We start from the raw sequence: 17,922 nt of genomic DNA on the forward strand, positions 1-17,922 counted from the left end.
CTCAAACCAAGCGCTTCATTAGTTTGCCACTTTATCCCGTTACCAACACATATCTTTTTTTTTTCACGAGAAATGCTCACCCGATCAAAAGAATACGAGACGGGAGAGAGCAAACAAGTATATTTAAATAATTTATTTTTATTTTTATTTTTTAAAAAAGAATAGTAAGTAGTAATAGGATAATGAGTAGAATATGAATATCTGATGCTCCGACGAGTATGTATATGAAAGTCAAATACCCGATTAGTATGAGAATTAATAAGAAAATGGATATAATAAATGAGGATGGGTACAGATGATATGAAATTTTACATATTGTCATCCCTAGAAACAAGTGTCCAAATTATTGTCCCTTGAGATAAGCAATTGATTAACATATGATGATATTATTATCATAAAATTTGGAAGTCAAATCTCGACAAATAATCAAATACCTATTTTTTTTCATACGTTATTCAACTATTCAGACTAGTAACAACCTATAATTTACCACTAGGATCGAACTATTTACTCTCACAAGTGTCCAAATTATTAGACGACTTACAATTTGTTTAGCTGACTTTCCAGCTCAATAAATTTATGGGCTTGAAATGAAGATGCACAATCTGTCTTACAAAAATTATGGTAATCATTCACCTTCAATGGCTCGCTTATTTTTTATTAAAAAGAATTTATTCATTTTAATTAAATGACTTATTTTACAGAAATAAAATTTACATTTTTCCCCTTTTAAAATTTTGCTTTGGTTATTATTAATTTGCTAATGAAGCCAACCATCTGGCACAAAATGTTTCTAAAATTTCAATAGATTTATTATTATTATTATTATTATTATTATTATTATTATTATTATTATTATTATTATTATTATTATCATGTAGAGGAGATATTAATGAAAATTAGAGACTTTTAAGGCATTTACATCAAAGCAAATCACACCAATCAAAGCAGCAGTAATATCAAAACGAACTAATGATGAGATGAATTTGAATCGCTTGGACAATCCATTGGCTGAATCTCTTGAGCTTTCTTATGAATTTTAGTTAAGTAGTCGTCCCACCTGGTAAGGGAAAAGACAGAAAGCCTAGAGTTAGGTTTACCAAGCAAAAGAAAAATATATTGATGATAAAACTAAAATGGTCAACGAAATTTGTTATTTGCAAAGCCATACTTCTGTTTAACTATATGCAACACAGAATACATGTATAGGTTTATGCATTGGAGAAGACTAATACTTTCAACCTTTGTGCCCACACTAAATAGAAAAGGATCAAATATTTCGGAAACAACATAATTAGTACCAAAAATACAGAGAGCAGAGAAAAAATAACATATTTTTAGTTTCAACTTTGCGCAACAAGTGGCAAAATAAACAGAAAATTTGAAATATGTCAGTGTATTAAAAGAACAGAAACTTAGATAGGCTAAGTAGACAATTAAGAAACTTACCTTCTTTTGTGGGCTGTTGAGAACAATTTTATCTCCAATATCTGTCAAACGCTGAATAATCTCTCCAAATGTCGGTCTATCAGCTGGATTTCTCATCCAACAATGCTCAATTAACCTAAAGGAAAAGATCATATATGTTACCTAACCAACCCTTGCGATAAAAAGCAACCGATTTCAATATGTATTACAGAAAGGTCACCTTTTTGCATCTGTCTTTGCACACACTTGCAAATGCATGGCACAAACAAGAGATGCAACCGACAATCAAAAAACTTACGTAGAATGACAATAACTAACAACTGAAATATTCAACAAAGACAGCCACATCTTGCTGAAGTTGGCTTGCTCCAAAAGCTTAAATTGTTAAGAAAAGGAACAAACTTTATATCTATATACTTTATATTCTCCCTTTTATGTGTTGAGGTATAGTTTTCCAAACCTAACACAAAGTAATGACATAGTATTTTCATAGGCATGATTTGAACCTAAAACCTTGTTTTAATACCACTGATTAGTTAAAAACCTATCCTAGTTTGAGCTCTTAAGAAAAAGATCAATATTTATATTTTTAATATACATCTAAAACAATCTAGTCTCCATCTTGACATCACCACAGCTTCCTTCAATATGTTCCTCTCTTTAAAATGACATGTAGACTAACTAGCTTTATGTCATTCAGATTTGAGAGCCATCTTTGATCTGCAAATGGCTTCACAGTGTCATCAACAATGGGGATACAAACACCTCTCAAGGTATGATGTTTGCTGACCTTTGGGTGAGAGTGACACTGCTCAACTATTACTCTCCATTGTCAAGGAGTTTTCTACATCTTATGGGAATTTATCATAACTCAACTCATTAGGCACTTGATGTACATAAGCAGAGGAGACAATTTCACTTAAATGGAAGCACCTCCTCTCATGAATACACAATTTGTTCCTATTTGCAGACAATTTGTTTCTATTTACAAAAACACTCCTTATAGAGCTGAATGTTATGTTATGAAACGAGCATAAGAGTAGAAGATGAGAGTCACAAAGATAAGAATACCAAAAAGTAGATGTGTAGACATACGAGAATCAATAGATAAGAAATGAGAATATTAAAAAGAAAGTTATGGTTACACCTATTGAGAGTTTAAGATGGTATGTGCATGTACTTAAGCGACCAATAAATATCCTAATTAAGCGATATGAAACTATGATAAATACACATGTTAATTGAGGATGAAAGGACTAAAGAAGACTTGGTTAGCAATGATAAAATATAATAAAATTAATTTAAATATAGATAAAGATATAGCAGGGGATCGAGTCCAATGGTGTAGGATGATACATATAGCCCCCATTTAGTGGGATAAAAACTGAATTGTTGTTGTTGTAGACACTCCTCAATAATTCCTAGCTGCTTACCCAGAGAAGGAAACCACAGATGGGGTAAAGTTTTTGGATTTGAATGCTTTAGAATGAAAGAAACAATCACATTTACACATTGACAAGTAGCTATGAAGCTGTAACTAAGATAAGAATATGCAATATTTGGTATACCAAAAATTTCATTTCCTGCACTGCTCCTAGTACATGCCTGCAGCTTTCTCTTACCTGCTTTGTTAATGTATTCCAATCAGCCCTTGACCTTTCTATTTCCTCAAATGAAAATACCAATTTTGATATCCTTCCCAATTGTGGCTCATTAAATATTTTTTTCACAATTCAAGAATATTCTATATTTGAACCTCAATTGTCTTTACCAAATAATAGAATATTGTATCTTTTTATGAAAACTTTACAATCATAGAGTATATTCCATCTAGCCAACAACCTCAGTTTGATGGGACTAAAAATTTTGCATGATTTGCCTCAGTATAGAGTTCATGAAAATGGAATGACACAAACTTGATGAAGATGAGAATGATAATGAGAAAGGCAAACAACGCATAAGGCTAGTTAACATATTCTGAAGGAATGCATAGAACTTAGAAATGGCATCCCTCTTGAATGTCCATACACAACTTAAACCTACATCATACCAATGATTCTTGCTAATTTTCTTCATTACCTCCATAGTAAGCTTACAAATTTTCCCTGAATTATAGCTAAATCATGTCTAAAATGAGGATTTATTGATTTAAAGAAACAAATTTAGCCCAAGAGAAATGGCATGCTGCCAAACATACTAGTAGCTTAGTTGGTAAAACAATGTCTCTAACATACCCGTTAGCATGTTCTAAACACTACCATGAAATTACCTGATTGTTACTTCTGCAGTTATTTTAAGAGAATCAGGTCTCTCATTTTTCAGTTTTATGAATAAAGTATCTAATCATGAAGATATCATATAATTCATAAAATAGACTAAACTAAAAGAGAATATAACCTTTTTTTGCTTTTAACCAATAAATGCTACCAGGCTTGAGGAAAAAAATAGATGCAAATCTAACACATTACATGCAAACATCAGCTGTTACAATTGGGTAATTCAAGAGCATATTTTCCCAAAAGTCTCGATGGAAGAAAAAGAGAAATAAAGGAACACCAATAGTAGTTGACATTAATGCATCCGTACCAAAACCCTCCAAATCACAATTTTTTTTTTTTGCATGAGACCGCAAGAAAATTTTCTACAAAGGAATAACTTATCAGTCATCATTCAAAAAAGCTAATGTATTAAATGGCATGCCAATGATTTTACAGTCAAAATCTAAACAAATGTTATCAGCATTAGTAAATTTGAATCAAAGTTCACAATTTATGAAAAAGCAAATATACTAATTGAACTACAAAATAATAAGGAATGACTCACTCTCTTAATCCATAAGCATATGTTGATGCTCTGAAAGGCGGTCTCAGATTTTCAGCATAGGTCTGTGCAACTTCCAAATCTTGTTTACTAGGAAAAGGAGGACAACCTTCAATCATCTAGAAAAGGCCAATGATATTGAAAAAAACATGTTAGTGAAATTTGAAAAAGATCATATAGATAAAACTAACCGGTGAGTTAGTCCATAGACATAGTCTCAAATAGCCATACCTCAAATAGTTCGAGTATATATATAGATATAGGGCTAGAAACAGACTCCATCAAATGGATCTAGCTTTATAAGACAGGTTACTACCGAAGTTGTGATGGTACTACTTTTTAATAAAATGCTTATTAAGTAACAAGAACTTAGAAGCCTTGAGCTTCCTTAATAAAGTTCAACATAATCCTGAAATACATTACTTTTGTAATGATCTGTGAAAATATCTTGGCTAAAAGTAATTGCTTGAGGAAGAGCATTTGGAGTTGTGAAAATAAAATTTTCTTGACATTAAAATACACCTTTCCTATTGAAGTTTCTTAAGAATAAATTATAAATGCTTAAAGTGAACATCGAGAGAGTACAAAGGGTAGAGCAACCATTTAGATAACACATTCCGTCTTATTCTTTTGGGGGATTATAAATGTTGAACCTTGCAAGGTTAGCACTTTTTCTAACAATGTCATTCTCCTTTAGTCATCAAATTATCTATTGACTACATCTATTCTTTTGCATTCAATAACAAGATTGATGGAATGCCAAATAATTCCTAAAAAAGATAGGCTATTAAGCAATTATTTCTTAGTTAAACTTGAAATTGACATTCTATCAGGTGTTTTTTATCTCATAACAATGATCAATAGGTAATTGATTAGTGCAACCCAACCGCAGTTGGTTGATAGTTGTGGTGTCGGTAGTGCAACAATATTGAAAGTGGAGATGTGGCAAGATAAGTAGATGGATAGTGTAGATGATGGAAGGATAGATAGAGCTCCTACAATCTCTCACATTGTAATAAAGAATCTGTTTCTAAACTGGTGAATCTTGTGATAAGGGCATACACCACTTTTAATGAATATCATTCCTTTCTATGCTTTGGTCCCCCACCATCATGCAAAAACACAAGTGTGGCTCTGATATCATTTGACACAACACATGGTTATGTGCCTCTATCGGCAATCTGATGGGAAAAAAATTAAAGAACAAGAATTGTATAATTGGTAGATTGAATGAACAATGAAATATGGTATGTTTTATAGGTTCTATGATCATTAGGATCTCAAAAAATTGGCAAATAAATTAGGTTTTATAACAAGAGTACAAGAGATAATCAAAATAGAAATTTGGACCCTGAACCACTTTACTTTTAAGAAAATTTACCTATTACTTGCTCGCAAAGTCATATATCCAAGAGTGGCATATTCACTTTCAAGCAAATTAAAAAAATAAAAAAAGTATTTACCTCCTGTAGTACCAAAGAAAATGAGAAGACATCTACTTTTGTAGTGTAGTCCTCATTGCAAAAAAGTTCTGGTGCCATATACCTGCCTGCATGTGGTCAGCCACAAAATCTAATAAAGCTATAAACTAAAACTTTAAGAGTAAAATGACGCAACAAAGTTGTAATTTAATGATTGTGAACCAACAAGACTTATTATTTATTCCACATGCTTTGTCCTAAAAAAGTATAAAATACCATTTCTGAGACAGAAGTTTGATCTCCAATAGGAACGCATGGTTTTGGTACTATGTTGATACTCAACATGCATCGACACAATTCAAAGTATTTTAAATCAACTCAAATGAGTTTTAATTCTATAATCTCCTTCCACAGAGTTTGTTTCCCTCCAAATATAAACTTATAGCAAGTTTAAAAAAACTACAAGTTACAAGAATATAAAAGCATCTACTAATGACTACACCTTTTGCACATCTAAGTTTATATCACTCTCATTACTCCTCTTTGCTACCATTGATGCTCTATTAGTGCATCTCTTCCCCTCCTTTGTCTTATTAGCAATTATTTATTCCCATGATTAATAGATAGTATTGAAGGATTGGTAGACAAAATCAAAGAACAAATCATAAGAAGAGAATCTTCTTATCTTAATTGGTTCTGACTAGTATTGGTAAAGTATTCCTGAAACTGTGTAAACAAGGATCTCACAACATTTGCTCATGTTGCTTGGCAATTAGAACAATATGTTTCGACCTTGATAACTGATCATCACTTGAAAGCATGGGCAATAGGTTTGTAGGAAGAACATAATCTAATAGACGGAGCATATCAATTGTGAATGGGTATTGCATAGCTAATGCAACTTATTATTCATGGCCATGTTGCCAGCTGTATTTTTCTTTTGCACATAAAACTGAGAATAGGTGTTGCATAACTAATGCAACTTATATTATTCATGATCCAGGTTGGCATGATCATACTTTTCCTTTGCACACAAACTGTGATTAGCACATTAAAAATGAAATTAAGAAACATAACGAAACATTTCAGCACTCACAATTGATGCCTAGAGTTGAATATGGACGTCTCTCTTTTAGGCTCTCTGACTCTTTTAACAGCTTACTGGCACTGAAGTTTCCAACTTTCAAATTCTCAGCATCATCCATTAAAATATTTCTGAAACATTACAATGAAATATAGATAATAGAGAAGACTTGCGGATGCTAGGATAAGTTTACAAGTTTGACAGCGAAAAATTATGAAAATATATGCAAACTTACGCTGGTTCAAGATTACGATGGATTATAGCTTCAGATTTGTGCTCATGTAAGTAGTTCATCCCTCTAAGAAAGTTTTTCAAGAAAGCCTAGGTTACACTCAATTTAAAAGGAAAAAAACTAAGTTCAGTAAGATGAAGGATGTATCATGAGGAACATGCATGCTTTATTGACATCACTAAACAGTCTATGCGGAATGAAGGATAATAACATAAAAAAAGTGAATAGACCTTGAAATATCAAGTGCAAATTGAACTGCTAATAGCGGCTTCCGAGATTTATTTTCTCTGAGATAATCCCGAAAATTTCCCTGCAGATGGAGGAAAAGTGAATAATCTGAAATGCATATTAAATTAAATGAAGCAAACCGAACTTTTTTTAAAACATGCTACGTTTTTAACATCCTAACAACCATTCTAATGAACGGCATCAACCAAATTCTTCACATAGAAGAGCAATATTTGTTTAATTGTGAAAAAGAAAAGCCAGCCTTTTTAGTTTGACTACTATCACATAGCAAATATAGAACTGACAATCTCTAAACCTAGAACATCATATGTTGGACTAAACTCTTGACTGCCTTCCTTAGCAGCAAGTTCCAATTGCTAAGATGAAGGTTTCAATAAAAAAACAGTAGGCATTGTCTTCCACAAGGATCAGTGGATGTTGCCAAACAGATCCAAAAATGATATTATCAAACAGATTTGGCAGAAGATGGAATGCAAACAAAAATCAGGCTAAATAATACGATCAGAAGGGAGAAAGAGCTCTTTAATTTAAACAAACTGATATATGAAATATACTGATAACCCAAGGGAAATTAAAAACAAAACAACCTAAGAAATCTATAAATAATAAAACCTATATTGATTATTTTACAAACAAATTAATCATGCTAAGCAATTTATATTTTGAAAGGAAATATTTTGCATATGGATCAAAATAAAGCTAGCATATAGCAATGCATGTTATCTACAGCCATATAAATGAAAGTTTATATGTTGAACTAAGCATACCTAGAACATGTTTATTGTTTTGTCCATTTATCAAATGTACTTTAATCAAGTCAATATTAGTTTGCACAAAACTTGGAGTATAACAAGCTACGGACTGGTTTTTCCTTCATTCTACTTATGGGTCATAAGCAAACAAAATTTGGCCCCTAAATACATAGACTTATGGGACAGCAAAGATGCCTTATGTAGGATATTTTTAAGACAATACTGTCCACTCACCTAAAATTGTAAATCTCTTTCATCAGTCCATAACAATCCATGAAGAATGAATAAAAAAACTTACAATATCCTCCAACTAAGGCTTGACATACCCACAGGGTCCTAAAATTCCAACTCACAATGCAATATTTGATTAACAACATCTAAGGCCAAACATTGGATCATACAATCACATTGATCCTGTCTGAAACCGGAGATGATTACTAGGCAGATGACGTGGCTTCCTAGTTGACCGCTGGAAGACTTCCAAGAAGAAAACTCCACTGAGATGCTGGCCTGCATATCACAGAGAAAACTAAAGAAAACACTAGCGACCGGGCCAAGGAAAGGGTCACTGGCGTAGGCACCCCGACGCTCAAGTCAGGTAGCTGGTGGAGAAGATGAATCATAGCTAGTACTAAGAATCAAGCGTGGGTGTGAGTAGATGTGTATGCATACCTTGTCAATGGAGAGGACCCCCCTTTTTATAACATCCCTCACGGTCATATCGTGATGAGGTGTCAGGGAATGTCGGGTGTTAGAATATGCCGTAGAGACTCATCCTAGTATAGGAAGGTTCTATAACTAACACCTGTTATACTAGCAAAATATTCTCTGACAAATACCTGTCGTTCTGACGGGCAGTTATGATTTTCTGACAATGTTACCCTCGAAAGGTCCGATCGACCTTCACACCTGTTGGATTAGTAAGATAGGCTCTGATAGCTTTGCGCTTAACAAGTCCAATCGGTCTAAGAACCCGGCGGTTTGCTATTGGGAAGTTCAATGACTCTGGTTAGCCGACCGGGTATAGACCGGTTGATCGGATATGGTGAATCTTGCTCCTGTAGAATGAGCTGTGCACTTGCCATCCGACCAGCCTAGGGACTAGTCGGATTAATACTGCAAATTTACTTGGTGATAGATTATGATCCAGTTGTTCAATCGGCTATAGGGTCGGTCGCTCTGATAGTGGAAACCCTGTATCGATGCTCTGGACTTCTGACTTGCCCTAAGGCCTGCTCGGTGGGTATTGTAGTTCTGTCTGCTACTGAACTGTGCTGTATACCTAAGTGGCCTCTCGACTCAATATTGGAGGTCATGAATCTAAGGGGTAGCCAAGCGGTCCTTGGAATCTCTGATCGGATACTAACGATTCTGTAATAAGCTGAACTAACTGTCTGATCGGCTTCAAGGCTTAACCCCATCAGCCGCTGGAAACTTTGGTGACTCGGGCCAAGTGCACACCCGAGCGGCCATTGGCCTGATTGGGCCCCTGATCCACTCGGGATGGCAAGGCGGAACTTAGCCTATTGATATGACTATATATATGACTGTTCTCTAGACTGATCGGCTTGAGACCATTCCGAGCGGTCTTTGGGCCGCTCTGCTTCCTTCCTGTATTCCCTTACCACGTCAACTGGAATTTGACTGCCCCTATCCTTGACTTGGACCGCCACCTCATCCAGATGGACCAGCCCTAATACGCCGTATCACACATAGACAATCTTTTCCAAATCAAGCTTAGAATTAGATTCATTCTAAGAAAATATTAGGACTTAGGCTATTTCAATATAGGTAGACATATAGAAGAGTAAAAAAAAATAAGTGCATGGGAAAAATAGGTAATGTTACAAGGACAACCTCAAGAAGTTTATTTTACTGTTAGGGAAAAAAACCTTGGGAAAATATTCAGTGACAATCATCATTGGGCAATGATGACTTTGAGCAACAACACCGAAGAACAGAGCAATGTTTGGATGTCGTATTTGTTGAAGCACGATAACTTCATCTCTGAACGCCCTTCTGCAAAAGATGTGCAAGACCAAATCAGAAACAAAATGACTTTTCATTTTTGAGAAGATTGACTGTCCAAACTTTTAAGAAAATCTGCTAATGTATTCAATATACAAACCAGAAAGATTTAGACTACAAAAACAATGGTGACAACCCCATGAAAAAGTGTGAATGGATTTGGATTGAAATTTTCAGTTTTTCTTTTCTAAAGTGTTTCTAACAGTTAAGTGCAACTAAATCTGGATTGAAAAAACTAACCAAAGCACAAATGTAATGAGTCTAGAAAGTGAACAGTGCATATATCAAAATATCTACAAACAGAAGAATAACCCACAGTTTATCCGCTTTGGCTGTTGAGTCTACACCGAAATTTTTAACAGTGACAGGAAGTTTGAGCCATTCTGCTTGTACACTCATTTCCTAGAAAATATTGGTAAATGAAGAGGAAAGACATTGTTAGGTACATGTTAAAATAATGAAAAATATGGAGTTTATGGACCAATATAATTTAGCAGATAGTTTCCAACATAAAAATTTGAAATTTTCTAGCCCAAACAAATAGTAAGTTTCATTTTGGTAATAGCAAATATATTCTCTACACATCAACGAACATCCATCTCAATTGAACTGATATTAGATGCAGGGAATATCAGTTGTAGCATATTATGCATCGGTCAAGTCTGAATAAAGTAATAGATATTCATAGCATATTATGCAACATAAATGACTTGTAGCAAAACTTACACAAAAGGTACAAGGTTATGCACAAGGTTATGCACAAGGTTTCAAATCGATTGGAGGCACAGCTGAACCATCTTGTTGTGGCCCCCAGCCCAACCAATAAATGTCACTACGTCGACAATGGCAACATAGTTTTTGTTGCACTTAATTCAGATTAAGAGTAGGTTAGTCTAGGTCAATACTATCCAAAACCAGCCAAGAGAACATCCTTTAATTTTAGCAGACCCCACTAATGGGATAAGACTTGGTTGTTATTGTAGTATCACAAAGAAATGAAACACCATAAAAGAGAAGAGAGAGAAATCAATATGCATTCATATTCAGTACCTACGTTTATTCACGTTTCAAATTTCTGTTTATGTCAATTTAAGTCCAACTTTCAATTAGTCAAAAAATATTTATCCGTAGATGTCTTGGGTGTATCTTTTAATTTGAATCATAAAAATTTAAACGGTAAATCTTAATTAGGATGCCACAAAATAATAAACACATTCAATGCACAAAACCAATTGGGTATTAGTAAATGTTGAAATATTAAACAAATTCTTATTAAATTTCTCGAAAGTGTAGGAAAAATATAATAGCTTAGCTATCTTTATGAAAAATATGGAGTTTATGGACCAATATAATTTAGCAGATAGTTTCCAACATAAAATTTGAAATTTTCTAGCCCAAACAAATAGTAAGTTTCATTTTGGTAATAGCAAATATATTCTCTACACATCAACGAACATCCATCTCAATTGAACTGATATTAGATGCAGGGAATATCAGTTGTAGCATATTATGCATCGGTCAAGTCTGAATAAAGTAATAGATATTCATAGAATATTATGCAACATAAATGACTTGTAGCAAAACTTACACAAAAGGTACAAGGTTATGCACAAGGTTTCAAATTGATTGGAGGCACAGCTGAACCATCTTGTTGTGGCCCCCAGCCCAACCAATAAATGTCACTACGTCGACAATGGCAACATAGTTTTTGTTGCACTTAATTCAGATTAAGAGTAGGTTAGTCTAGGTCAATACTATCCAAAACCAGCCAAGAGAACATCCTTTAATTTTAGCAGACCCCACTAATGAGATAAGACTTGGTTGTTATTGTAGTATCACAAAGAAATGAAACACCATAAAAGAGAAGAGAGAGAAATCAATATGCATTCATATTCAGTACCTACGTTTATTCACGTTTCAAATTTCTGTTTATGTCAATTTAAGTCCAACTTTCAATTAGTCAAAAAATATTTATCCGTAGATGTCTTGGGTGTATCTTTTAATTTGAATCATAAAAATTTAAACGGTAAATCTTAATTAGGATGCCACAAAATAATAAACACATTCAATGCACAAAACCAATTGGGTATTAGTAAATGTTGAAATATTAAACAAATTCTTATTAAATTTCTCGAAAGTGTAGGAAAAATATAATAGCTTAGCTATCTTTATTAATTTTCAAAAGAGTTAGTTTAGTTTTTCGATAAATTTGTTTACTTATATCAGAAAATTTTATTAGGAAGAATTAGTGTCATCAATATATAAAAGTGTTAGAATCCTATGTATTAGTTGCCTCATTAATTTGAGAGTTAATTTTTCCAATTTAAGACACGGTACCAGAGCTAATCTTGTTTCTCTAAGTCATAGATCACAGACGTCAATGCCTCCACAAGAATCTTGTCTACTACACCTCAAAGTCGCTTGTTCGCCAGGAAAACTAATGTCTCCCACATATCCTATTTTCCAATAATATCGATGATATCTTCCTTATCAATTATTTATTCTACTCTATTCTATCTTCTTTTATGTCACCAATTATATGTCCTTTTTTCTTTTTATTTCTACTACCAAGTAGATATTTCTAAGCATAGAATTTATTATCTTCTTTTGCAGTAAAATTATCTTCAACTTTCCTTTTTGTTCTTCTCTTCTTATATTTTGTCAACCATAGCCACCGAAATCCTTGCTATCTTTCTTTGATTGAAATCTACCACTATCCAAGTTAGAATAATTAGTTTCATCATTATGATTTTGTATCTCCTTCTCTCCTTATCATCACACATTGTTTCCTCCACTGCATCCTCTGCTCATTTATTGTCATCTTCATTTTTTGTTGTTTTGTTGCACCACCATCATTAATTGCCTATTCTCGTCCATTCTCAATTTTTGCCTATTTCCTTTTACCCATCCAGCAAACAGAACCAGATCCGGCCAGGTCCGAATCAGCCCATTTGTAAGGCTTGCCACCAAGTTCTGCATCCTCCTAAAAAGATAGAAAAGAACCTAGAATAAAATCAGAAACTCAACCAAGAACAGAAACCAGAATCAGAATCTAGAATTCAGATCAAAACCAGAACCAAAACCCATAACAGATTTAGTACCCAGAACAGAAATAAAATCTAAAAAAGAAATAGAACCTCGAATAAAACGAGAACCTAGAAAAGAACTAGAACCCAGAACACACAATCCATAACCCCAAACATAGAATCCAGATATAAAATCAGAACCCAAAGACCAGAAACCAGAAATTCAAGAACTAGGAATGAAAACCCTGACCACATAATTCAGAACAGAACAAAAAACCCAGAAAACAAAATCTAAAACACAGAACCACAGAACCCCAGAACATAAACCATAACCCAGAAACCAAAATCTAGAACACAGAAATTAGAACCAAGAAATGAGAACAAAAATCAACATAAACCAGAACCTTGAAACTGGAAATCAGAAACCATAACCGTGAAACCAGTTATCATAAATCAAAACCCTAAAACTACAGCCTAGAAGCATAACCCAGAAATCATAAACTAAACACAAAATCGAGGACCAGATAGACCAGACAATAGACCTGACAGATAAGATCAGAAAAAGAGAAAAAAAGAGTATCTAATAAAGTGTTCTCACAGTATTGTATTCAAGCTGGGAATAGAAAACTTTGATTCGCCAGCTCAAGGGAGAAGTTGAAATATTCAACAAATTCTTATTTTATATTTTCCATTGATTAATATTTGTATGTAAACAAATGGATGGACTAAAATCTCATTTGAGTTGATGATAAAACACTTTAAAGTGTACAACAGCATATCAAGTGTTGGCATAGTACTAAAATAATACCATTTTGGTTGGAAATTAAAATAGTGACAAAACATGGTAATTTGTACTTTAAACCTGCAATTGATGTCATATGTATTCAACTACTTGGTCAAGCACATGAAAGAGTCCTGAGAATGGTATCTGATCCGGTGGTAAGGGCGGGGGACCCTCGTTGGCGGAAGGTCAACGACACGTGGAGGTCAAAGGTCAAGAGATTCAACCTTGAGACCCGGTCGACCGGATGAATCGGGCCGACCGGCTGTGAATCCTCCCGAGCCGAATGAAAGACAACCCGACTAGGGGTCGGGTTTCCGATGCTCAAGGTAAAAGGGTTTCAAGGGCCGAGCAGGATGTCCGTTCGGCCGGTGCACAAGGCAACACAGGCAAGAGCAGTCTCATCCGAGCATACGACCGATGTAGAAGTGATATGTCTGCCGAGCGGCCGACCCGCTCGACCCTGGAACAGACAGGAAACGCAAGAGGACAAAGGAGGTAGGGGATAACATCATCCTCGAGACGCCTGCCGCCGGCAAGCAGCAGAGTTGGCGGTCGAGCGGTACAATGGATCATACGGCGGAAGCTTCCACCGTCACATCCGGGATATGCTCGGACGATTGCGGAATGGCGCCAGAGGTACTTTTCTAACAGAGGCTTGTTAAGGTATGTTTGGGGAAGCGTGCACGCATAGGGAAGCATGCACGCATCTCCCCGGGGTCCTATATAAGGACCCCCAGATGTCGACAAAGGTATGCACAAATCTTTACTGTAGCCACATTACGCTGCCTCTCTCGTTGCCTGACTTGAGCGTCGGAGGGCTGTCGCCAGGAAACCCCTCCCGGCTCGGCTTCTTTGCAGGTTCGCCGGAGGTCTACACCACCAGTCGGAGACAGCAGAGCGTGCCACGTCTCCAACGTCCGTCGACTCAGCGCTCGGACAGGATCAATATCCATTGAGGAAAATATCACCATTAAGGTCAATTTCCGACTAATGCATATCAAAGTCCGTGATGCAGATCTAGATAAGCATCATTGGGCAATTATCATTCAGTCTTATTCCTCTTTTTTTCACTTAAGTATGCTTGCCATTTTTCAGTTCAGTATGTTTGTTTGTTAACAATATTAATTAGGGTCAAGGATGCCTTAAACATAGTGATAAATGATATGTTCTTTTTCTCTCAATTAGTGGTGTTCTCCTTGAATCTTAGGAGGGGTAAAGCCTCCAACAATGACAAGTTGTCACCTTGACACATATTTGTGTTTATCCCCATTAGTCTTCTTTGATCTTTCTCCTCTTTGGTGATATTTCTCCTTATGAATCTTGTCTATCTTAGGCATAGTTACGTGCGGTAAATTGGTAATGCTTATTCTAATTAACTAAATCATTTTTGCATATGATTGTCTTAGCCTAACAATGAGTTTCTCAAAATTATTTCTATGCCTCAAACTTTATCTCCTGGTATGATAGATAAAAAATATTATGGGGAATAACTAACCTTAGTACATCATTATAAGATCCACATCTATGTTTGATATCTTATACAATAAACAAGTATGGGTAACATAGGCTAACAAGTAGTGCCAAATGGTGAAAGGAAATTATGTAGCGAACAATGCAGTTGGATTGAGGACTAATATACTTTTTTTATGCATTAATTATTATCTTTTGTATAGTTAGTCAACTCCAATTTACATGGATAGCTAATTAGAAAAAGCATTCTAAAGCCAAAAACTAAGAGAGTACTTGTATACAACAACCTAGTCAATATCAACAAAAGAGAAGAAAAAAAGCAAAGTGGCTTTTTATTTAAGGCTAATTGTTGCAATAGTTGAAGGTGTGAGCTGAAATATACCATAGATGTGTCAACATTGTTTCCAAAATGAAGTTCACTCGGATCAATTTCACATTCAGAAAACATGTTAGCGATGTCATCATGGATAGGAACAACCTACATAGCACCAAAAAAAAATAAAGCCATAAATTTGCAGAAGAAGAAAAAAATTGTGGCAACTCAATTCTCATCTTACCAAAGAGATTAATGATTTTTAGATGATATACCTGAGGTTTTGCCCCATGCTTCATCAAAAGCTTGATTACTTCATCTTTTTTGAACCTCAATGCTACTTCAAGTGGCTAATAGGAGAAATAGTGAGAATATTGACTTCAATTAACTAAAACAAAAAGTTTACTGATATCTGTAGATTATCAATTTCCTTATGAATATTACAAAGACCCTCTGCCAGCAGCCATCTTCTGAGGATGTTTGATACCTGAGTATTGTCTCTCTTTGCAATTACTTCATCACTCGAGCCCATTTGAACCATATTTATATTATATTTCCTATTCTGTCTTCAGAGTACAAGTTTATTTACCTTGTCATTTAAATAATTCATATGTTGGAGTTATGATACTGGTTACTATTTGATAATGTAGGATGTGCGTTTTGTTATATATGTCTCTTGTTCGGGCTAAGTACATTAATGTCATTTTGCCTAATCTATGATGTCAACAAATCTTTATTTTGACCATAGAAAATGCCAAAGAGGTTGACAAGCAGGCATGGAAGCACAAGCAAGTCAAAGAGTATTACAAAATGTGTAAATCAAACTCTTAATCTGTAAGGTAAAAAAACAATCTAAACGGGAAAAAAAACATAATTTTTTAAGCAAAATATTTCTTGCTATGAAAAAACAACAGGGGAAAGTTGTTGTTACAATATTTGATCATTTCACAGTTGAGGAAAGATTTCATTTTGCCTCAACAATATCTTTTTTTCTTTTTTACTTTTTTTTTTTTTGTAGAAGAATCACAGACCTTGCAAATTATCTTCAGTTTGCCCTCATGCAGTCATGCTTACCTTTGTTAGGTAACCTATATGTCAGGGACATGCTTACCTTTGTTAGTCTGATCACTGGCGCCAATATCGATTATGTTTATAACTTAATATCAAAAAAGAACATTCATTAAAATTATAATCAATACAACATTTATTTTGAAAAATTTGTATGTATAATAAATATACTGGAAATCCACGATATAAATTTAAGTCATCATCAGTCTTTATCAGTAACTATTATTATAAGATCAAAATGTGTGCCATGTTATTTTACTCAAGACCTGTCAACTCAATATATTTTCTTTAAAAGAAATACAATACAGGTCTACATGAAAACATAATTTTCATCACAAAAATATATCAAAAATATATTAAAAAGAAAATGTAGATGAGTGTGAAATAGAGAATAGAACACGGACACAAAATTTATTGATTCTAAATTGCGAATGATAAAATTATTTAAACTGATTTTGAAAACGAAAAAAAAAAATCAGATTCCACTTGAAAAACCATTACAGTAAAACAAGAACAAAGCAGTTAAAGAAAGATTTCAGGGTTTTGGGGTTTTGGTTTAGGGTTCGCATCTAATTAAATTCATTCAAGTAATTGAAAAATGAGCGACGCACCGTGTTGCCTTCTACGTCCTCCGCGTCGACCATAGCTCCCAAGTCTATCAGACAATCAACAACGTCAACTGAACCCATGGCTGCGGCCATGTGCAAGGCGGTGCTACCAGTGCTGTTGCGGAAGTTGACATTAGCACCATAGTGAGAAATTATACCCTTAATTCCGGAGATGTTTGAATAGAAGACGCTGAGAAAAAGAAGATCCTTTCGGTTTTTCAAACAAAAAGACGGAATGTAGGATTCGAGGAGGACGCTTTCGTCTGGGATGATTTCTCCTGCTCTTGGTATGATGGAAATTTGTCTCCGGGATCTGCCTGTGGACTTGGCATCCATCACTTGTTGGAGAGAGGGTTTGAATTGAATTGAAATGAAATGAGAAGGATTGAGAAAGGATTTTTTTTTTTTTTTTAAAAAAAGGATGTGAACTAAAAGGTAAGATTTTTAAAGGATAATAAAAAGAATCAGTTTAAGAAATGGGGATCCACTGCCTTTTTATTTTTAATGATATAATATACTTACTTTAATTAAATGATTTCTTGTTATTTTAAACAAATAAAATTTACCTTATTTTACCTTTATACTTTTGTTATTATTAATCTGCCAAAAATGTCTTAGAGGGAAATTGTTTTTTTTAAG

General features: G+C 34.4%; 1 protein-coding gene across 1 annotated transcript; it reads right to left on the bottom strand.

Annotated features, from left to right (window-relative positions):
• Window positions 1-892: 892 nt before the first annotated feature.
• LOC122016414 (integrin-linked protein kinase 1-like) lies at window positions 893-17,689 on the bottom strand. The gene is made up of 12 exons (XM_042573709.1): window positions 17,287-17,689; window positions 15,883-15,957; window positions 15,677-15,772; window positions 10,331-10,416; window positions 9,879-10,005; window positions 7,216-7,295; window positions 6,989-7,051; window positions 6,766-6,884; window positions 5,712-5,797; window positions 4,252-4,367; window positions 1,450-1,564; window positions 893-1,060 (listed from the first exon to the last, which is right to left on the bottom strand). Exons 1-12 carry the CDS (start codon window positions 17,617-17,619, stop codon window positions 1,040-1,042), a joined length of 1,317 nt encoding a protein of 438 aa, XP_042429643.1. The 5' UTR covers window positions 17,620-17,689; the 3' UTR covers window positions 893-1,039.
• Between the last annotated feature and the right edge of the window lie 233 nt (window positions 17,690-17,922).

Source organism: Zingiber officinale, chromosome 1A (genome assembly GCF_018446385.1).
Source record: "Zingiber officinale cultivar Zhangliang chromosome 1A, Zo_v1.1, whole genome shotgun sequence".
NCBI classification, from domain to species: Eukaryota; Viridiplantae; Streptophyta; class Magnoliopsida; order Zingiberales; family Zingiberaceae; genus Zingiber; species Zingiber officinale.

Coding starts and splice junctions, on each gene's coding strand:
- LOC122016414 (XM_042573709.1), bottom strand. CDS start 17,619: ATGGATGCCAAGTCCACAGGCAGATCCCGGAGACAAATTTCCATCATA. Junction 15,773..15,882: donor AGCATGGGGCAAAACCTCAG/GTATATCATCTA, acceptor GGTGCTATGTAG/GTTGTTCCTATCCATGATGA. Junction 5,798..6,765: donor TTCAACTCTAGGCATCAATT/GTGAGTGCTGAA, acceptor GACCACATGCAG/GCAGGTATATGGCACCAGAA.